This window comes from Thecamonas trahens (genome assembly GCF_000142905.1).
Source record: "Thecamonas trahens ATCC 50062 unplaced genomic scaffold supercont1.54, whole genome shotgun sequence".
Taxonomy (NCBI): Eukaryota; order Apusomonadida; family Apusomonadidae; genus Thecamonas; species Thecamonas trahens.
The window spans coordinates 93819-115039 of NW_013657626.1; the positions used below are offsets into that span (position 1 = coordinate 93819).

The 21221-nt window shown below is 65.3% G+C and overlaps 8 protein-coding genes across 8 annotated transcripts; 3 read left to right on the forward strand and 5 right to left on the reverse strand.

Annotated features, from left to right (window-relative positions):
• Window positions 1-59: 59 nt before the first annotated feature.
• AMSG_09904 (GTPase-activating protein gyp1) lies at window positions 60-2078 on the reverse strand. The gene has a single exon (XM_013898495.1). The coding sequence runs from the start codon at window positions 1689-1691 to the stop codon at window positions 126-128; it is 1566 nt and encodes a 521-aa protein (XP_013753949.1). The 5' UTR covers window positions 1692-2078; the 3' UTR covers window positions 60-125.
• A 128-nt stretch (window positions 2079-2206) lies between these two features.
• AMSG_09905 (uncharacterized protein) lies at window positions 2207-6184 on the reverse strand. The gene is made up of 2 exons (XM_013898496.1): window positions 5689-6184; window positions 2207-5558 (listed from the first exon to the last, which is right to left on the reverse strand). The coding sequence occupies exons 1-2, from the start codon at window positions 5742-5744 to the stop codon at window positions 3275-3277; spliced, it is 2340 nt and encodes a 779-aa protein (XP_013753950.1). The 5' UTR covers window positions 5745-6184; the 3' UTR covers window positions 2207-3274.
• Window positions 6185-6303: 119 nt separating this feature from the next.
• Window positions 6304-7239, forward strand: AMSG_09906 (uncharacterized protein; the record flags this gene model as incomplete). Its single annotated transcript, XM_013898497.1, has 1 exon — window positions 6304-7239. One exon carries the CDS (start codon window positions 6304-6306, stop codon window positions 7237-7239), a length of 936 nt encoding a protein of 311 aa, XP_013753951.1.
• Window positions 7240-7258: 19 nt separating this feature from the next.
• AMSG_09907 (HIT-type zinc finger-containing protein C1orf181) lies at window positions 7259-8195 on the reverse strand (the record flags this gene model as incomplete). The annotated part of the gene is made up of 2 exons (XM_013898498.1): window positions 7259-8039; window positions 8090-8195. The coding sequence occupies 2 exons, from the start codon at window positions 8193-8195 to the stop codon at window positions 7276-7278; spliced, it is 870 nt and encodes a 289-aa protein (XP_013753952.1). The 3' UTR covers window positions 7259-7275.
• A 1133-nt stretch (window positions 8196-9328) lies between these two features.
• Window positions 9329-12258, forward strand: AMSG_09908 (uncharacterized protein). The gene has a single exon (XM_013898499.1). The coding sequence runs from the start codon at window positions 9730-9732 to the stop codon at window positions 12241-12243; it is 2514 nt and encodes an 837-aa protein (XP_013753953.1). The 5' UTR covers window positions 9329-9729; the 3' UTR covers window positions 12244-12258.
• Window positions 12259-13066: 808 nt separating this feature from the next.
• AMSG_09910 (uncharacterized protein) lies at window positions 13067-15787 on the reverse strand (the record flags this gene model as incomplete). The annotated part of the gene is made up of 2 exons (XM_013898500.1): window positions 13067-15586; window positions 15776-15787. 2 exons carry the CDS (start codon window positions 15785-15787, stop codon window positions 13067-13069), a joined length of 2532 nt encoding a protein of 843 aa, XP_013753954.1.
• A 463-nt stretch (window positions 15788-16250) lies between these two features.
• Window positions 16251-20135, forward strand: AMSG_09911 (small GTP-binding protein domain protein; the record flags this gene model as incomplete). Its single annotated transcript, XM_013898501.1, has 1 exon — window positions 16251-20135. One exon carries the CDS (start codon window positions 16251-16253, stop codon window positions 20133-20135), a length of 3885 nt encoding a protein of 1294 aa, XP_013753955.1.
• An 83-nt stretch (window positions 20136-20218) lies between these two features.
• On the reverse strand, window positions 20219-20800 carry AMSG_09912 (3-hydroxyanthranilate 3,4-dioxygenase; the record flags this gene model as incomplete). The annotated part of the gene is made up of 1 exon (XM_013898502.1): window positions 20219-20800. The coding sequence occupies one exon, from the start codon at window positions 20798-20800 to the stop codon at window positions 20219-20221; it is 582 nt and encodes a 193-aa protein (XP_013753956.1).
• Between the last annotated feature and the right edge of the window lie 421 nt (window positions 20801-21221).

Here is a 21221-nt window from a genome sequence, read left to right on the forward strand (position 1 = left end):
CCCCCCCGCCTCCCCTCACCCACCCGCTCGCCGCCACTCTGTCGCCGCGCACTCCTTCCACTTCGGCACCCTCCAGAGTTTGATCTTGCACGGGTACTGGTCCTCGCCCATGGCCACGGGTGCGGTCATGGCCCGACCTTGGATGCATACAGACTGTGCGCCACGTAGGCCTTGGAGAGCAATTCCTCGATGTCAGTCTCGGTCCAGGTGGCCGTCGGCAGATCCTGCAGGAACATGATGAGCTCTTCGGCTGAGGCCTCGAGCAGGTCATCGACAAAGTGCAAGAGGAGCGCGCCGCAGACATATACGTGAAAGTCGTTAAAGGCCGATTCGGCCACGTACGTGTCCCACAAACGGACTGCGAGCGGGAGCGGGAACTCGCGAACAAGAAAGCAGGTCATCCACCGAAAGGCAAACAGCATCATGGAGATGCCCGACTCGGCCAAGTGGGACGCGAGCCTTGGGTTCATCGCCCCCAGCAGCCGCTCGAGCTTGTCCAGGTTGCGGTAGATGCCCGGAAGGTTGACGATAAAGTTGTCGTGGATAGAGTCGAGCATCTTGGAGAAGCACCAGTACGAGTCGGCCTCAACCAGCGCCAGTTGCGCCTCGTTCAACTCCGACAAGTCTTCCAGCTGCAGAAGAAGTGCCGTCTGATGGTGCGGGTCGTTGACCGCAATCGCGAGCTGCGGGACAAGAAAGGTGACAAAGAGTGTTGCCGCCAGGTCGTTCATGCCCTGCACATACCCAGACGCCGGGTTGCGGACCGCCCACGTAAAGAGGATACGCTCGAGCGCCGACTGGATCCGCTCAGCACGGAATATGGCCAGCGACTGCTCCGTTCGCGGCAGGTCCTTTCGGATCTGCGTCATGATCGCGTCCTCCACAGACCCAAACGGTGCCTCCAGAAGCGTGTTTGCTGCATCCACATACTCGCGCCGCTTTCGCGCCAGCACCCCAACCCGCCGGTCGGCCCGCGACGGCGCGTACCCCAGCAGCAGAGCCCAGACCTGCGGCCGCAGCACCGCGGGCACACCAGACCAAGCCAGCGCACGCAGAGCCTCCAGATCGATGATCGGCGCAGAGAGCAGCGCGTCAAACTTCTGGTTCCGCGCCTTGCTCATGTCTAGCAGCGCAGACGGCAACGCCTCGGGCGGCAGCTCGTGCAGCGTGATCTTGACTGGCCGCGACGATCGCGGCGAGTCAACCTCACCCTCGTCCGTCTGCGGCACCTGCGGAACCTGCGGCGCGACAACAGCCTGTGGTGTGTCTGCGACCTGTGGTGCATCTGCGGCCTGTGATGCATCCGCGGCCTGTGATGCGTCTGCGGCCTGTGATGCATCTGCGGCCTGCGGCGAGTCTGCTGCAGCCGGCCGTGGACACAGCGCCGCCGGCACAACCCGCACCACCCCTGGCGGATGCATGGGCACCGACCAGTGCTGCCTACGGACACTCCGCGTCTTGCGTGTGCTGGGCGCACTCCTGGCGCCACCAACCTCGCCCACATCCACCGCCTTCTCCCCCGTCTCCACCCCCGTCCCCGCCCCCTGCTCCGTCGCAGGCGCCACGTCGACGAGCGGACCTGGCTCAACCTCGCCACGGGCAAGACGGGCAAAGACGGAGGCGAGCATGCTGGCGGAGCCCATGCCGCCGGAGCCCACGTCGCCGGAGCACACGGAGCCCTTACCGTCCATGTTTCCCTCTGTGCTACGCTCTGTACAGTCGGGTGTAGCTGACCGAGATGAGAGCGTGCAAGTGGACCGTCTCTGGCTTCATCATCGCCATGACTGTGACCGAGCTCGACCGTATGCTGCTACGCAACGGGTCGGCCAACCAGCCCAACCCCGCATCGGCGGAGCGGCTTTCAATGCGCACCGCTCTCACCTTCTTCCTCGCCATCGTCAACGTTCTCGCTGGCAAGCCGACAGTCGTCCGGTCCGTCTCCCAAACTCGGTGTGGCGATGGAAGGAAGAGCGCCTTCTCTCGTTTCGGCGTACCAACCACCGGCTGTCCCGGAGCAAGCGACGGGCGGAAGGAAGGCGGTGAATCGGTACAGCCAGTTGCGCTCGAGACGGGAGATAGAGATCAGATCGGTGAGTGGACGCGTCGTTCAAGGGTGGTATCGGCCTTGCCCGCCTCGGTACCTCCCGCCGCGCTGACCTCAGCATGCGCCTGGAGTAACCGGCGACCACATCGCGTCGCGTGCTGATCGTAACGTGTCTCCTTTAACTACTGACAGTCCTCGCTCGCTACCCAAAGAGGAATCCGCTCTCGTGCCATGTCGACGACGGGGGCGGCGACGGTTGGACACGGATGACGGTGGGGGAGAGTGCCGATGACGACGAACTGCTGGAGGAAAACGCATGAAGGCCGGATATAGTCGTCGATGTCGATGTCGACCTGGAGTGGCACGGCGAAAGGCCACCGCCTGCCAGCCGCAAACCGTTCAACGGCGAGACCAGACCGGCTGTCGTGGACGACGATGACGACATTGATGAAGAAGGCGACGCCTCTGAGCTTGAATTGGACGACGATGACGACGAGTCGCCTTCGTAGAACCGGTCCGACGACGACGAGCTGTCCGAGTCGGACGACCACTCGATGCCGAGACCGCTGGCGAGGCTCATGGCAAAGTCTAAAGACTCCCGGTTGATGTCGATTGCGGGCTCAACCGGCCTGACCAGACCCCACAGCCGATGGGACGGATCGCAGAGCTCAGGTGCGTCGACAGTGCTCCGAGCCATGCGCACCCGACGGTTCTTAGATGGCGCAAGGCTATCTCCAATGGCGGCAAGGTTGTGCAACGCCACCTGGAGTCCTGCTGGATGAGACATTGTCGGCAAGTTGATATTGGCGTCGACTGAGCCGACCGACGAGTCGGAAGGAAAGCTCATCTCGGACTCTTCCGAGCCCGATGAGACTTCGGATCTGGGCGCAACACGTGCCAAAACAAACAATGGCGTGGTCGGCTGTGATGACGCCGCCGCCGCCCGCGGCGACGGTTGAAGGAAGAGGCTTGTCACCATCGGCGGCGTGACCAGCGGAACGGAAAGCGTATCCGGCGTCCATCCAAAATCGGAAGGCTTGTCGACGACCACCGAGAGGCAAATGTCGCTGTCGCCCGAGCTACTCGACGTCGACATCCCGAGCTCGCTGCTCTCGCTCCCAAGCGATGAGATCGAGCGCCTTGAGACTGGGGCTGGCGCTATCACTGGGCGGTTGCATCGCAGCTGGTGCATGAGCGCCGACTCTGCCCTGGTGTGGACATCGCACTCGATCAGGTCGACGAGATCCGACTCGGGCTCGGCCCCGACATTGTCGGGCGCGGCAACGATGTGGTAAAGGCCCCGCCTGCCGAGACCACCAACCCGCTCGTGTCGTGCCAGAGGATAGAGACAGGGCGTGGCATATTCATGACCTGCACAAGTGCGCCGTTGCTTGAGCTGCGGATCTCGAGGCCGGCCACGCTTGCGCCAACAAGGTAAGGTCCAAGCTCCACGACTTGCTGCGGCGTGCCGACCCAGTGGACCATGACAGTCGGTTGGGAGCGATCGAGTGCCTCGCGGTCGGCCATGACGCTGACCAAGCCGTCGAGGACGAGGATCCGCGAGCGAGAGATCGCAAGAACGGCCATGTCACCGTTGGGGTAGTCGGAGGTGGCGATGGTGCGAAGGGTGTAGGACGGACCGAGACCGACCTCAAAAACGGCGGTCGGGAGTGTGACGGCAATATGTGACCTGTCGATGGCACTGAGACGAGCTGCGGTGCCCAAGTCCCGTCGGGCCGCACGTGAGAACCTGTTGTCAATCCACTTGAAGATCCGGAGCTGTGTCTCGCTAACCACAGAGAGGAAGACAGGGTGGTTGGCCTGGTTCGAGTGCGAGACGACAACCGAGGTTGAGTGCGCAGTTTGTGGGACGGAGTGGACAAGCCACAGGCCGATCGAGTCAAGAAAGACAAAGCCCACGCCAAGAGCGAGGTCCTTGAACTTGATGACGGCCACGTTGAGGCACTCGACAACGTGGATCATTGACGCTGCAGCCGTGGTGATGGTTGCCCCAGAATCATGCCCGCCTCCTGCCAGATGAATGCCGGAGACGTCCGAGTAGATGATCTGATTCTGCCACATGCCCCAAGCGAGGACTTGGCCCTCCGAGACCATGTCGAGTGGGAGCGCGGTGAGGACATCGCGCTTAGGCAGCACAAGCGGCGGTCGATCGGTGGCATCAGTTCCATGGACAGAGAGGCCGCAGACAGGACCAACTTCAAAGCCTACACGGCCCTCGTTGACAGCAAGGACAGCGGCATCAAGAAGAAGGTCGCGAGTCCGCGTAGCTCGCGAGATGAAGTTGTCAGCTTGACTGCAGCGGACGCACATGCGCGCCGCGTTCGACGCCGCAGCCAGGAGCGCAGCGGCAGCCACGCTCGGCGAGCCTTCGAGATGCGAGCCTACGACAGCTCCGGTGCCTGAAAGGCAGCCTTTCTTGGCCGCCAAGGTCAGCTGATACGTGTTGAGACCGTCGGGGGAGACGGCGAGACAGCAAGTCACAAACGAATGCTTGAGCACGTCGACGGAGATCTCGCAGCCGTCCGAGACCAAGACGATGACGGCGAGCATGGCACTCGCGGTATCCGGTCTGATGATGGCAATGCCGTACTCCGCAAGGGCATCGGCCAGATCGTCGAAGACTGGGTCGTGGCCCAGCGGCGGCGGATCCACCACGTCGCCGTCAGCGGCATACATCAGCCCGACGCGGCACGCGTCCTCACTCAGCGTCCGCTCGATGGCAAGGAGGCGGCGGACAAGGCCGGCTCCCACCACGCACTTGAAGCGGCGCCATTTCGGACCGAGGTTGTGCGGATCGCGTCGGCTCAGCACCGTCTGCAGATCGCGCCGGAAGGAGCGGAACGAGTCAGGGGCGGCGATGACAAATGGATGCACCACACCCAGGCTCCAGAGAATGGCTCGGATGACGCCAAATCCATTCTTGACCTTGGTCGCCTCGCGCTTGAGCGAGACCACGACTGCACCACCCTGCCGTGGCGACAGCGCCGCGACAAAGTTGGCGTGAGCCTGGTTGGCAAAGTAGCGGCGGTACCAGGCACAGTCGTCAGTATGGTCTTCGGTTGTTGACACCGCGCGCCAGTCAGCAGAGGGGCTATGCGGCGGCAGGAGAGCCCAGGTCGAAGATGGCTCCGGCTCGGCAATGAGAGGAGCCGGCGCGACAGACGCCACGGTGCCGTCCAGCTCGCTTGCGAGTGTGATTCTGATGTGGCGGACAGCCGCTTGACGAAAAACCGACATCCATCGAGCCAAATCATTCAGACCGGGCTGGCGGACGCCGAGCAGAATCGGGTTCTCTGCCACGCCGTCCACCCTCGACCGCAGCTCGACGCCTGTCTCCCCAAACAACGCGTGGTCAGTCTCAGCCAGTTCGACCTCGGCCAAATCGACGGTGCGGAGGTCGAGTACGATGCTCTTGGACTTGCTGCTGGCGCCGATCAAGTATAAAGGCTGAAGAGTGAGAATGTGTCCGCGGACGTATGCAGTGTGCGAGAGCCTGGGTTTAGGGCGAGGGTGTGAGTGGTGGTTGTGCAAGAGGGCGCAAGGGTTGTGTTGGGGTTCGCGCAACAGAAAAACGTTTCCTGCACGGTTTGTCTGGTCACAATATGTCAACATCAGCCACGTACCATTGCTCAGGGCGGCTCTCATTGCAAACGAAAAGGATGCCCGTGGCCGTCCACATGGCCGGGAGGGAAGGATGTGAATACGGGAGAACTTCTTTGTCTGCCCAATGAGTGCGTAGAGGTGGTGAGGGATTGGTAACGCAGGGAGGGGGGATTCGGCAATGTGGGTAGAGGTGTGTTGAATGGCGTGGGGGTCGAGCCGGCCGTATCCCGTTCTGCCGCAAAACGACTGGGTCGTTGCGACAGCCAATTAGTACAAACGTTACATGTCAACAACGCGCACTCGATTGGTTCGGGATTGGGTAGAAGGCAGACGACAGGGTGGTGGGCTGTTTCAAGGGTGACCAGCCCACGAAAAGCATCCTGTGTGCGTTGCGTTTGGCACAGGGTACTTTGTCGCAAGACTTGCACGGTTGCTCGTCCGGAGGCGGTCATTGAGAGGGAGCGAGCGGGATGCAGGGTTCCTCCCGTGAAACGCTTTTGTCCGCCATGTGGTCGAGTTATGTGTCAAAAGGTCGAGTTTGATCCGCCGCATCCCGCTTGACTATCGCGAACTGCGCACCACCTCACTCGCGACCAGCTCGCGTTACTTTGTTGGACGCGCCCTCGCTGTCATCAATGGACGAGGCCGCAGCGGCCGGGTGGGAGACTCTCCTCACCCGGGTCTCCGCCGATCCAGCCGATGCTGGGGCCCGGGCGGAGATGTTGACATGGCTGGGTGGTGCGGGATCGGGCGTCGAGCCGCAGGCGGCGACGGCAGCGCTGCTGGCGGTGCTCGAAGGGATCGAGGCGCCTGCGGTCGAGATTGTGACAGCGCTGCTGAAAGCGGGCGCGGGTGCGAATGGCCTGGTTGCTGACGATGACGGCGATGGGCGGACCGGTGACGACGGGCCGCTGCGGCTGCCGCTGCAGCTGGCTGCCCTGCACGGCAGCGTGGAGCTGGTGCGGGTGCTGGTGGCCGGCGGGGCCGACGTCTGTCGCGCTGCGAGCTTTGGCCTCACGGCGCTCCACGATGCCGCAAGCTGCAACTATACGACGGCACGGCAGCACAAGAAGTATGCGGCGGTGGCGGAGGAGCTGTTGGCCGCAGGCGCCGAGGTCGACGCGGCCGACGAGACCGGCGCGACACCGCTGGTGGTTGCTTGCCGGGCCGGCTCGCACCTCCTGGCCGGGACGCTCTTGTCGCACGGTGCGGACGTTGGAGGCGGCTCACATAGCTCGGCACACATTCCGCTGATCGCGGCGCTGCTGCCGCGGGCCACACTTGTCGAGCGTCAGACGCTGGTCAAGCTGCTGGTCCGCAAGTGCGCCGACGTCAACGCCCGGCGCCGCGACCCGGTGCTTCCATTCCAGGGCTCGACGCCGCTAGAGTGCGCGATCTTTGCGGGCCACATCGATGCCGCCGAGTTTCTGGCCGCACGCGGCGCCGAGATGGCCCCAAACTCGCCGGCAAGGAAGCTGGTGTGGCCGGATCTGGCTCGGATATTGGCGGCGGAACCGGGTGACCGTCGCGCCGTGCTCGCCGACGTGCGCGGGCGCAAGAGCCAGACATGAGCGCGAACAGGGTTGTGTCCAGCGTGTGCACGAGATTTACGTCATAGGAGGAGGGGCAAGATCAAGGTCGAAGACCGGAAACTCGATGATCTCCTGGCCGGCAAGGCATTCTGCAAGCGAGGCGTCGAGGCGGACGGCGATGCGCTTGTCCGCCTCGGGAGCATTGGCTGGCACACGGGCCTTGCGGAGCCATGCGCGGACGCGTGGCAGGCTCGCCTGTGCCACACCGTGGCGCTGGAGGAGCGGACGGACCACATCGCCGACGAGTGCGGTCTCCTCGACCAACGAGGCGTCGACGACTTGGCCGTCGTGCCGCCACTCGACGAACCAGTGGATGTGCTTGTCCTTGTTGCGGTAATGGGAGCGGTTGGCGATGCGGCGTGATGAGGCGTCGGGCATAAAGTGCAGGGAAATGCCGCGGCGCTTGGCTTCGCGCATGAGGGCGGCGCGGCCCTTGCGCGGGCCTGCAGTCGGGCGCATGCCGCGTGTCCCGAGCTCGCCGGCCACCACCATCTGGTTGCGCGACCGCTGCGCAGCATCGAGCGAACGCAGCGCGTCCTCCAGCAGTAAATAGTCGTTGACCACCAGCGCGTCGCTCATGGCGGATCGCGGGACAAACTTGGTTCGATCGCGCTTGCCCGAGCACCCGGACTCGGCCTTGTGGCGCTTGACGCACGCCACCGAGCATGATCGCACCATGCATCGCGGGCAGGTATAGATGCCTTCACCGCCGCATGCCTCGCAGGTGTGTGCCGGCGCCTCGCGCTTGCGCTTGCGTGCCTCGCTCTCTGATCCATCACCTGTGACGCCGTTACCATTGGCGCTTGTGGAGGCCGAAGATGCTGTCGACGTCGATGAGCCTGCATCTGCGGGCACGTGTTCGGGAGCAGGTCCTGCGTGCGGTTCAGCATCTGCAGGCACTTGATCAGGATCCCGGCCTGCAGGCCCAAGCCCATCCCCGTCTGCGGGGACCTGATCAGGATCCTGGCTTGTGGGCGCGAGGCCAGCGTGCGTGCTGCGGCCAATGTCCCCATCCTCGCCGGCCGGAACACTGGCGGTGACGTTGCCCAGACTCAGCGTTCCTTGCGACTGTGCGTCCTTACGCACCACCGCAGGCTCTTCCATGACCTATACACGAGCGATGGATAGCCCAGGCGCGAGAGAGTGCGGTGTGGCGCTGTATGACGTCAGGCGGCGGAGCAGTCACAAAGGACCGAAGGATGGCCTCGGCGGCCGTCAGTGGCGGCGAGCGACTCGGTCGGCCGAATGGTCGGCAGGCGAGGCGGCAGGGCAAGCAGGAGGGGGAAGACGGCAGACGGCACGTGGGACGAGGCGGAGGAACAGGCCTATGAGTGAGACGCCTCCAGCAAGCAGTTTCCGTGGACTTGTGCATGGAGAGCAGGCGGCAGCGGTGGTGGTCTCGGGCAAGCTCTCTCTGTATGACCCAGGCAAGGGCGGGTGGCGTCGTCGGTATGCGGTGGCTATCACCGCCGACGGGCGACCTGCCCAGGGTGGCGGGGACGAGGCTGGCAAAGGCGGCAAAGACAAGGCCGACACCGCGCAGTTCCTGGCTCGCCTGCCCCGTGCTGGCGTCCGCTTGCTCCTATTCAAGTCGGCGGTGGTGGCCACGGCCTCGGTCGACCTCGTCCTCCCGCACGCTGCACGCATGATCATCGGCCCAGAGCCCGACACCGTGCCTGATGAGTGGCTCACCGACGAGACTCCGCGCCAAGATCTGGTTCTTCTCGCCCCGCATGATGCCTCGGCCTCCATCCTCCTTGCGCTGCCCAAGAAGCAGCGCGAGGAATGGTCCACCCTCCTGCTTGCTCTTGTCGACTCCGATCTTGAGCCTGCTCCTGTGGCCGAGCCTGAGCCTGCTCCTGTGGCCGAGCCTGAGCTTGCTCCTGTGGCCGAGCCTGAGCCTGCTCCTGTGGCCGAGCCTGAGCCTGCTCCTGTGGCCGAGCCTGAGCCTTCTCCTGTGGCCGAGCCTGAGCCTGCTCCTGTGGCCGAGCCTGAGCCTGCTCCTGTGGCCGAGCCTGAGCCTGCTCCTGTGGCCGAGCCTGAGCCTGCTCCTGTGGCCGAGCCTGAGCCTGCTCCTGTGGCCGAGCCTGAGTCTGCACCAGAGCCCGAGCCTGAGCCTGCACTCGGGCCTGCACCCGAGCCTGCACCCGAGCCCGAGCCTGAGCCTGAGCCTGCACTCGAGCCTGAGCCTGCACTCGATCCTGCACCCGAGCCTGCACCGAGCCCGAGCCTGGACTTACACCCGAACCCAAGGCCTTCGCAAGCCCTGATCCCAAACCTCCTCCCTCCTCTCCGCCGCCCAAGCCCCGCGCTCCGCCGGCAAAGCCTCTGCCGCCTCTTGCGCCTCAGCCCCAGCCCGAGCCCGAGCCGGCCAAACGCCGCCGCCAGCTGCCCACGCTCCCGCCCGATCTTCAAAAGAAGTCGCCTCTGCCGTCCTCGACAGACTCGTCGCCACGCGACACCATCCGCATGTCCATGGCCATCGTCGACTCGGCACCAACTTCTGCGATCATCGACGACTCGTTCTTCACTGTTGACTCGGCGCCGCAACGGAACCCGGTCGAGTTGCCGCTAACCGGCGAGCCGACCAAGCGCGACCGCCTCGTTTACGAGCTGTACACCACCGAGATCACCTACTACAACTCGCTCGCGCTTCTTGTTCACGAGTACATTCAGCCGCTGCGGGGCCTTGGCATTATCACCCGCGAGGAGCTCTCGGCGCTCTTTGGCTCTCTCGAGCTCATTCACGACCTGCACGGCTCGCTCGTCGACGCGCTCGAGGTCGCCATCACCAGCTACTCGCCGTCGGCCACCATGGTCGGCTCTATCTTCCTCGACATCATTCCTCTCTTCTCCGAGTACTATCTGCCGTTCTGCGAGGTCTTTGGTGGTGCGCGTGATGTGTGCGCACGACTTCGCGCCTCGAACGAGCAGTTTGCCTCGTACTTTCTCCAGCGCGTCCAGTCGCACGGCGGGCGCGACCTGTTTTTCTATCTTATCCAGCCCATCCAGCGCCTACCGCGCTACGAGCTGCTCCTGGTCGAGATCTCGTCCAAGACCAAGTCGAGCCACAAGGACGCCCACGCGCTCAGCACTGCCGCCAACGCCATTGCCGAAGCCAACGCCAAAGTCAACGCTCTCCTCGCCGCCGCTCAGGACGCCGCGGGCTCGAAGCGCAAGAAGGCGAGCACGGCGTCCCAAGCCGGCTCGGCCGGCCTTGACATGTACCTCTCCGAGCCCACCCGTCGCATCATCTGGGAGGCGCCGTGCAGCTTGCGTACGCCCGGCCGCTCGCTCTGGGGTGTCCTCTTCAACGACATGTTTGTGGTCGGCGAGAAAGTGTCGGCCTCGGCCGCTCGCGCCGGCGCGCTCTTCACCGCAGAGCTGGAAACCTCGTTGGAAACAACCTGGGTCGAGGACTTGCACGACCTCGATCCGTCGACCATCAACAACGATGCCTTTGAGGTCTACACTCCGTCGCGCTCCTACTTTCTCTACGCCGGCTCGTCATCGGCCAAGCATTCGTGGATGCGGACGGTGGCCAAGACGATCGAAGCCCACATGGCGCGCGACAAGCTCGACGCACTCATTGTGAGCGCACCCGGTGCCGACGCTGCAGATGCCGCCGATGCTGCTGACGTCGCCGACGGCTCGCTTCGTCGCGCCACCTACTACTACGACGACGGCTCGCTCTACGACGGCACGCTTCGCTATGGTTCGCGCCACGGCCGTGGCCACATTTTCTTCCCCTCCAAAGACCACTACGTCGGCTCGTTTGTTGAAGATCAGCGCGAAGGCTCAGGCGTCTTCCGCTGGGCATCGGGCGCCGTCTACGACGGCGAGTGGCGCGCCAACCAGCCGCACGGCACCGGTGTCTACACCTTTAAGGACATCTCGTACTCGGGTGAGTGGCGCGCAGGCATGCGCTCTGGCTCGGGCACCCTCGTCTACGGCTCCATCACCTACACCGGCGAGTTCCGTGACGGTCTCCGCTCCGGCGTTGGCACACTCTCTTCGTCGGTCTCGCCGCTCCGCTACTCGGGCTCGTGGCTCCGTGACCAGCGGTCGGGCACAGGCTCAGCCGTCTTTGACGACGGCTCGACGTACGAGGGCGAGTGGCTGGCCGGCGAGCCGCACGGCTCCGGCACGCTTGTCACCTGCGGCGGTACAAGGACGTACATCGGCGAGTTCCGCAACGGCAAGCCGTGGGGCAATGGCGTTCTCTCGCACTCGTCGAGCCGCAAGCTTGCCTACGATGGCGAGTGGGTGGCCGGCGCCTACCATGGCTCGGGCACGCTTGTCAATGACGACGGCTCGGTCTACACCGGTTCATTCGAGCACGGTCTTCAGAGCGGCAGTGGGCGTCTCGTCACCCCCTGGGGCTACGAGTATGACGGCGAGTGGCTCGCCGGCCGCCCGCACGGCACCGGCTCTGTGCTCTATCCCGACGGCTCCACCTACTCTGGCGGCTGGATCTCCGGCAAGCGCTCCGGCAAGGGCACCTGGGAGACACCCTGGGGCCACAAGTACGTTGGCCAGTGGGCTTCTGACGTTCGCGAGGGCCGCGGCCGCGAGATCCTTCCCTCCGGTCGCCGCTACGACGGCTACTGGAAGGCCGATGTCCGCGATGGGTTTGGCGTCGAGGTCGGCGTCGAGAACGACGCAAAGTACTCGGGCAACTGGGAAGGCGGCCGGAGGTCGGGCGAGGGCACCAAGGCCTTCCTCTGGGGCACCTACTCAGGCAACTGGTCCAAAGGCGTCCGCGAGGGTGCCGGCAAGTCGGTCCTTGCCGGCGGCTTTGTCTATGAGGGCACCTTTTTCCGCAATCGCCGCGAGGGACGCGGCACCGCCACCGTGCCCACCCCCGACTCGGCCCTTGGCGAGTCGCAGAGCATACCGGTCATGTGCCACGCCGGCCGTGTTGTCGCTCCCGAGACCTTTGTTGCCGTTGAGCATGACGTCGCCGACCTTGGCGAGTCGTAAACCCTACCCTACCCATCACTCTCCGCCCATCCAACTTGCGCCGTCCATCCGCTCATCATCGTCCGTCACCGCACCGCAGTCCGCCCTGACACCAGTCGGCTGCTCACCAGCCACCGACTGCCTGCAAGCGTTCGGCCAGAGGCCAACCCTCCCCCTCCCCCCCCCCCTGTCCCGCCCCCCTGCACCTCCCTTGGCACACCCACCTCACCCACCTACCCACCCACCCACACACGCATGGGCTGTGGAAGCTCACGGGCTATGGGCGAGGCTTCGGAAGGAGGCGGTCCCGGGCGGCGGCCCGTGCGCAAGGCCAGCGACCAAGACGGCGGTGGCGGTGGTGGAGGCGGAGGCGGCGATGGTGGCGATGGTGGCAGCAGAGGCGACAGCAGCGGAGGCGAGCCTGTGGCGCACGGCGCTACGTTGGTCGAGGGCGAGGGTGATGAGGAGTTCTCGCTGACGGCCGTGCCGGCGGCCAAGGTCGGGGCGCCGGTCTCGGTCTTCTGGACCGCTCCGCGCATCAAAGCCGGCGACTGGATCGGCCTGTACCCCGCCGATGCGCCGGACGACACGGGCCGTGCAGGCCGCTGGCGCCGCGAGTTGGACGCGGGTGCCGCGCTGGTCGGCCTATTTAACTTTGACGGCGATCTCCTGCCGGATGAGCCTGGCTCGTACGTCTTCCGCTTCCATGGACCCGACGGCGCGCGGCTGGCCGAGTCGGAGCCCATTGCCATCACCGCCTCCTAGCACTGCCGCATGCAGTCGCTGCCGCTGCTGCTACCGCTGCTACACGAAACGCTGCGCGGGAAGGCGAACAAGCACAAGCCTACTCTTTAGCCGGAATCGGGCCGACAAGAACCTTGCCGTCGGAGCAGCCGACGGCGAGAATGCCCATGTTGGGCCCGTATGCGATGGAAGTGAGGGCGTCGGCAGAGACCTGGGTCGCCGGCAACGACTCGGACGAGTATCCGAGGCTGTTAGCGGTGAGGTTGAGGACAGCGAGCGAGCCGTCCGAGTGTGCAACGGCAAGGACCGCCTCCTCCATCGCCAGGGCGACCGCCATGACTCCCGACCCCACATTCCACTCGGTGATCGAGCTATTGGTCACCGTGTCCCACACCCGCGCTACGCCGAGCGCATCGACGGAGAGCACCGACTCGCGCTTGTCCAGCGAGTGGACGGTAAAGTGAGACGATCCTTTTGCCGGCAGCGGCGGCGCAAAGATGGCGACGAGCGGCGCGACGTGTTCCTGGAAGCAAGTCAGCTGCTCCGACGAGCGCAAGTCGTACACCCGCACCTTGCCAAACGAACCACCGACAAGGAGCAGGTGGTCTTCGACGCCAAACGCCATGTGAGTCACCGTCTCACGAACGCCCGACTGCGCACCGATGGCAATCTTGCGAACGAGGCTCGCGGTCCGCACGTCGTAGATCTCAACCGTTCCGCGCATGCCAAGCACCAGCTGCTTCCCGTCTCTAGCAAAGCGCAAGGCCGTCACCGGCGCCGTCGTCTGGATGCTCTTGAGCACTCGTCCGGCACCCCAGTTGAAGATGCGGGCGAGGCCGACCTGCTTCGAGCCGGTGCGCTCCCGCCCGGCAGCAGCCAGCAGCATGCCCTTGGGGTGAAACTCGAGGACAGCGACAGAGCCATCGCTACTGGCGTCAGCCCGCGACACATCCAACCACTCGCGCGCACGCCCGTTGGCATTGAGCATGGTAACCTTGATCGAGCCGTCGGCCGACGCAGACGCCAGCGGCCGTCCGTCGTCGATGGCTACTTCGCTGAGCGCAATGGCGCGGACGGCGGAGGCTCCGTGGTTGGTGACGGCGGTAAGCGAGCGTGGTTTGTCTTCGTCCCCAGGCTCGGGCGAGATCTCCTTGACCTCGACCCCGCCATAACGAACCGACTTGCCGCGACCTGGTTTGGGTCGCCGCTCGCGCGACCGGCGCATCCCGCTCCCGCCGGCTGGTGCAGCCGATCCGCCGAGCGCGTGCCTGTCGCTGGCACCGGCGTCTGCGCCTCCCCCTGCATTGGCACCATTGATGTACAACTCGACTTCGTCCTCGTACACGTACATGTACGTGCCCGACGATGACGTCGTGCCCGATGAGCTCGAGTCTGATGAGCTCGCGCCCGACGTTACGACCTCTGGAATGGTGCCCGATCCCGACATTGAGCCACGCAAGTGTCGCGGGAACTTTGGACTCGAAGGCGACTGTGGCGCAGAGGAGCAGACCGAGCCCGAGCGTGGGGAGCCGACGACGCTGCTCGACCGCGCCAACCGGCCAACGGAGCTTCCGAACGAGCCACGAGAGGTCGTGGCGTTGAAAGGCATGGATGAGTAGCGCTCGAGCGTCTCGCTATCGCGCTGCTTCCGCTTCACCTTGGCAAGCTCGAACCGCAGCTCGCGGACCTTGTCTTCCCAGGTGCGGCAGCGGTCGCAGACCCGCGTGGCCTTGCGCTCGCGGTCGAGCACCTCCTCCAGTGCAAAGTACTGCTTCTCCAGCGCCTCGTACTCGCGTTTGGACACAGTGTCGCGTGAGGAGAGTCGCGACTGCATCCGCCGGCGAGCGTCCTGCCGCTCGCGGCGCTCGGCGTCCAGGGATGCCTTGGCGCGCCTAGTCCGCCCCACAAGCTTGGACATGATGGCCGCGCCCGGGCCGGCGCCCTTGCGCAAATACGCGGCGACGCGACGGGCATTGCGGGTCTCCTCGCGGAGTGAGGTCATCAGCGATCTCAAAGCCGCAAGCTGCGGGCCGACGCGAAAGGCTGCCGGAGACCGCGCCTGTGCCAGTCTCGCCTCCAGCTGCGACATCCGCGGCTGCGCCGTCGCAACCTGCCCCTGCACCACTTGCTCGTAGTCGTGAAACTCGTCCATGAACGCGCTGGTCATCCCATGGCTCGCGACGTGGTCTTTCAGCACCTCGCCCTCAAGCGCCACGTCTTCGAGTTCGTCGGCTAGCCGCCGCGCCGCGTCGGCCTCGTCACTCAGCAGCTCGTCGACGTTCTGCTGCGCAGCCTCGAGCGCCACACCAATCGAGTCGTCTACATCCAGCATGTTCTCTTCCAGCTGCGCGTAGTCGTGCTGCCAGCCGTCGGCCCAGATCCGCAGCGCGTCGTCGAGCGACGCCCGCGCCCGATCCATCGACCGCGCCAGCGAGCCTAGCGCCTCGACCATGGCCCGTGCTTCGTGCGCGTCGCGCTCCAATCGGCTACGAGCCTTGGCCAGGCCTTTGCGTGCCCGAGCCATCTTGGCGGACGACGACGAGTCTGCCAACGAACGCAGCTCGCGCGCTCGCTGCGCAGCCTCCAGCTGCAGCTTGACCACCAGCGCCTCTCCGAGCGCCTGCGACGTCGCACACGGCCTGCCATCATCCGGTCCATCTCGGCCACCGCGCCGCCTGCTACTCCTGCTCGATCCAGCTGTGCTCGGGCGGCCTTTAGCCGGCGATGCCGAGAGCTGCAAGTCAGCCAGCCTCGCCGAGAGCCTTGACACCGACACGGCCGACCGACTCGGAGTGTACGAACTCCGCACCAGCTCCTCCATGCGGCCCGCACCATCATCGTCCCAGCGCCTCGGGGCCCGTGACCCACCTGCTGACACCGGCCTCCGCCTCCGTCGCCCAGGCGAGCTCCCACCGTCCTCCATCACCTCTTCCGCTCGGCTATCCCCGCCGCCGCCACCCTCACCACCGCCACCACCCCTGCCAAGCCTAGCCCCACCCGTAGCCCCGCTACCCCGCCTCCGCCGCCCACCAGACGCCGTGTTGGGTCGTTCTCGCCCGTGCATGCCCAACCCTCCTCTGCGGCTGTGTGCTCTTGAGTGTGGTGTGCTACGTGGTATGTGGTATGTGGTACGGGCGGGGGGTTGCACGGAGGGGGGGGGGGACTTTGCTTCGGTTGCTGTCTTGATGCGTGGTCCGCAGTTTGGCGGCAAATGTTGTTAAAATGATCGAGCCAGAAGGAGCCAGGTGGGACGGGGGTCACTTGTCGGCGGGTCGGAGAGAGCCATGACGGACGGGTGGAGTCTCCCGGCGACACCCAGCCATGCGTACCTTCTCTCGGATACCGACTCTGACTCTGAGCTGTACCCGCACCTTGCTGCACCCTCCTCGCCGCCTTCCCTGGACCACCACCTGGCCGACGAGTTGGAGGCTGAGATCGCCGCCGCCGCCGCCGCTCTCACTGCTGCTCCGCTTGCGCCGTCCCAGTCGGCGTCGGAAGACCCCGCTACATCCGACACAACTGCGGGTGGTCGGCTCGCTGCCGAGTCGGGCCTGCTCTCTATCGCACAGCTGGAGGCGGTTCTGGCCCGGACCGGCGAAGAGGCGGATGCCGACCACAGCCTCGCTCGCTCGCAACACGATGCTCTCGATCAGGAGCTGGACGCCATGTACGAGGCGAGGGTCGACGCCCAGGCTGCGGCCGCAGAAGTGGAGAGCTACCGGTTGCAGACCGCCCTCGAAGACGCCGCGTACTTTCGGGATGTCATGGACTTTGCCGCTGGAAACAGCATCGGGCGGCAGGAAGAGCAGCAAGGCGATGGAGCCGACGTCGAGGCGGGCGCAGCGACGCCTGAGGTGGCGGCAGCTGAAGCTGAAGCTGCGGCTGTGGCGGCCAAGGCTGCCGAGGCTGCGGCCTTGGCCGAATTGGAGGTGCGGCTGGCTGCAGAGCGTGAGGCCGCCGAGGCCGAGGCTCGGAAGAGGCAGGCGGCCATCGAGGCCCAGCTGCAAGAGTCACGCCGCGCGCAGGCGCTGGCCCGCAAGCAGCTCGAGGAAGAACAAGCCGCTGAGGCTGCTGCCCGAGCGCGCGAGCTGGAGATGCTAGCGCGAGCCGAGGAGGAAGAGCGCGCCCGAGAGGCCGATCGCGACACCCGCCGCCAGGCTGCCGAGGCCCGGCTGCGTGCCGCCGAGCTCGCTGCTCAGGCCGAGGCCGAGGCTGAGCGTATGGCCGCCGAAGAAGCTCGTCTCGTCGCCGAGCGTGAGGCCGCCCGTCTCGCCGCCGAGCGCGAAGCCGCCCGCCTTGCCGCCGAGCGCGAAGCCGCCCGTCTCGCCGCCGAGCGCAAAGCCGCCCGCCTAGCCGCCGAGCAGAGAGCCGCGCTCCGCCAGGCTCAGCAGACGCTGGCAGCTGACATCACCCGTGGGCGCTGGTCCGAGTACGTTGATCCGGTGCTTCTGGCTTGTCGGCGGGAGACGGACCCAACCTGTCCCGCAGCAGAAGCGACAGCACCTCTCGAGGCGCTGGCTGCGGCTGAGCGACTGGCACCACTGCGTCCGTCGCCACCGGCAGCAGCTGGCTCGTCGGCAGGCGAGGACCAGGTGGACGAAGACGACAGCTCGCCGCTTGCACCGTTCCATCTGGCGATGAATTACGCACCGAACACGCCGATGACAGAGGTCAAGGTGGTGAGTGTGCAGGTCGAAGGCATTACAACGCTTGCAGACGCGCTGGCTGACGTTCCAGCTATTGTCTCGCTCAATCTCAACACCAACGCGCTGACGCGGGTGGGCGATCTGAGCGCAAATCGCGAACTCGCCATTGTCAAGGTTGCCGACAACAAGGTGGCGGCTCTCGACGGCCTTGCGCCGCTGCGCAAGCTCCGGTGGTTGGACGTGTCGGTTAACGCGCTGACCCGCCTCGGACCGAGTGTACGGCGGCTGGAGAGTCTAGTGCGGCTAGAGGCGAACAACAACTCGCTGTTTAGCCTTGCAGACGTGCCGGCGTCTCCGAACCTGGTCGAGCTTGCTGCCTACCGCAACAGGCTTTCATCGCTTGATGCATTGCCGAGACTGCCGTCACTGACCGCACTCGACGTGGGCCGCAACGAGCTTGCCACGCTTCCGGGCAACATTCTAGCCCGAGCGCCGCACCTGATCAAGCTCGTGGCGTACGAGAATGCGCTGAGGGAGCTTCCGGAAGTGGCAGCGACACCGCTTCTATCGTCGCTATGGGTCAACGGCAACGCGCTGAGTGGGACGCCGTGCGTCGATGGCCGGGAAGTGCCGCTGCTGCGTGAGCTGTATCTGGGCGAGAATGCTCAAGTGACCTCGCTGCGCATGCCACACATGCTGCCCTTCCTCCACTCACTGCACCTCCCGTTCACGAGTCTGGAACTCTTGGACGACCTGGAGCGGATGCTGCGAGCAACACCGCTGCTCTCGTCGCTGCGAATCCATGACACACCGCTGGCGAGGTCAGCGGCAGCCGGCGCGGTGCCGCTGGTGTGCTCTGCGCTGCTGCCGTGCCTGTCGGAGCTGGATATGAATCCGTTTGAGCGCGTGGCATCAGTGGCACTCGCGGCAATTGCGGCAACCGACGGTGGCGCAGCTCGGCATCGCCGTGTACTGCGAGAGCGGGGCGCACGGCTGGCGGCAACGCTGCGGACATCCCGACCGGCGTGCTGGCGAACCGGGCAGCAGTGCGCTCCACGCGCATCGGAGCCGGCTACTCAGTGGTGGTTGCTCCACGCCACCAAGGCGGCCCGGGTCGAGGCGCTTGCCAGCGCCGGTGCGCGGCGAGTTCGACTCGCGCCGTTTGGGCCACAAGCTGCTGGACTGCCCGAGGCCGAGCGCGTGCTTCTGGGCGACGAGGCGCGACTGGAGGTGCTGGGCGAGCAGGCGAGCCTGGCTCAGGCGCTTGCCCAGCTCACCAGGCTTACACTCACGACTGCAGTTCCTGCGGGGTACGTGGATGCTGTGCGAGAGCGGGCCGAGACCAAAGCGGTGATCACGCTCCAGCGGTGGTGGCGGCGATCGCTGGACAAGCGGGCGGCTGCAGCGAGCCACGCTGCCAGCGTGATTGCGGCGGCCTGGCGTGGGTATGCAGTTCGGACCAAGAGCACGGCGCCGGGGCCGACGGCGTGGCGGGCACGGTCAAGGACAAGGGAGGCGGCGGCAACCAAGGTGCAGGCGGTGTGGCGTGGGGCGCGGATGCGGCTGCGGCTGGCACGGGCGCGCGAGGCTGCGCGAGCTGGCTTGTGGGATGATGACGATCTTGACGAGTTTGATGACGAGCTGGACACCGAGTGGTTGACTCAGGGAGCGCCGAGCTCGGGCCTCTCGCTCGACTCTCTGCCTGCAGTCCAGCTAGATGCGGCGACAGTGGCGTCGATTGCACAGGCGTGGTCGACGCCGCCGGCGCCTGCTCCAGCAACGGGCGGGCGGAGCGAAGCTAGCAGCAGCGTAGTGTTGATCTCTTCCGCCAGCGCGGAGACTGGCGACGGAGGGTCATGCGAGTCAAGCGGTGACGATGGCTACGTACCGGTGTACCGGGCGCCAGGCTCGCGGGAGCGGATTGTGGGGGGTGTTGCGCCACAAGCAGCGTCGCCGACGACAGCGCGGCCGAGCTCTGCGGCGACCAACACGTCGTTTGAGTCGACGCTCACGACGACTTCGTCGTCGACGGCATCCCCGGAGGAGCCGCGTCGGAGCTCACGCGGCGCAGTACCGGCTAAGGTCCAGGACATGGCCGCGGAGTGGGGCATCACCAACCCGGCGACGATTGCGGCAATGGCACGGAAGCAGTCGCGGATGAAGCGGCTGATGAATGCCAAACAGCGGCGGCGCAAAATGGCGGACCCGTCGGTGCGGATGGAGGCGTTCCGCAAGCGCAACGCGCTGCCGTCGCGTGAGAAGCCATACAAGCCTGTGACGCCCGTGTACGCCAAGGCACGGGTGGTGGCGGCCCGCAAGCATCGGCGGCCCAAACGGCCGCGGCCTGGGTACATGCAGCCATCCCCGCAGGCGCAGCGACGGCAGGCATCAGCAGTGGCGACAAGCGACGAGGAGGACGAGTATATTGAGGCGGTGGCGATCGGCATGCGTCCAACGACGCCACTCGAGCTCCGATCCGTGTCGTCTGCAGGCTCCGAGGGCTACGTCCTACCGCAGCTGTAAGCCCCTAACGGGTGAGAGAGTGCGTGTGTGTGCGTGTGTGTGTGTGTACTCGTTGAGATGTGTTGAGGAAGGATCGTTGGCGGCTAGGCGTCGTCAGCGTCAAAGGAGGGCTTCTGGGCGATGGCACCGCACTGGCGGCAGGTCCGGAGAGCCTCGTCGGCGTAAAAGGTGTTGACGACGGCTTCGATTTGCTTGGGCAGGTTCGTGCAGTGGAACTCGTCCATGTAGAGCAGCTCATGGCAGTCGTCGCAGTAGAAGGCGAGGCGATCGATGTGGTGAGGATCACGCTTGCGTTCGACGACGAGACCGACGGTGCCAGCTGGTCTCTGAGGAGAGTGCGGCACGTTTGGCGGGAGGAGGAAGACATCGCCTTGCTTGATGGTCACATCCTTGAACTCGCCATTGTCGATGACCTTGAGCACCATATCGCCCGTCAGCTGCATGAAAAACTCCTCTGTCTCGTTGATGTGGTAGTCGGCACGGATGTTGGGGCCCGAGACACAGATGATGACATACGAGTCCGAAGCCGGGAACATGTTGACGGCTCCCACCGGCGGGAGCATGGCCGTCTTGTTTGCCTCCACCCACTCACTGAGGGAGAACGCATCGCTCACCGCACGCGTCGTCTGCTCCGTCTCGGCCTGCGTTGTCTGCTTCTCTGCCATGGCTTGTCAGAGTGAGGTCTGCTCGGTGCCGGGTCGACGGTGGTCATGTGGGTGAGTGGGGGTCGGGCGAGGGGGGCTGAAGGCCGGCCATGTCAGCGGGATGATGTTAGTTCCACGACGCCGGCTTGTCCGGGCACTGATCCGTACACTGATCCGTACACTGGTCCGTGCACTGATGCTGGCTTGTCCAGGCACTGATCCGGGCACTGATCTGGTCCGTGCACTGATGCTGGCTTGTCCGGGCACTGATCCGTACACTGGTCCGTGCACTGGTCCGTGCACTGATGCTGGCTTGTCCGGGCACTGATCCGTACACTGGTCCGTGCACTGATGCTGGCTTGTCTGAGCAAAGATGCATCTCATTAGAGTGGAATCAAGGGTGGGGGTGGGGTGAAGGGGGGTGCACCTGCAACACTACAGG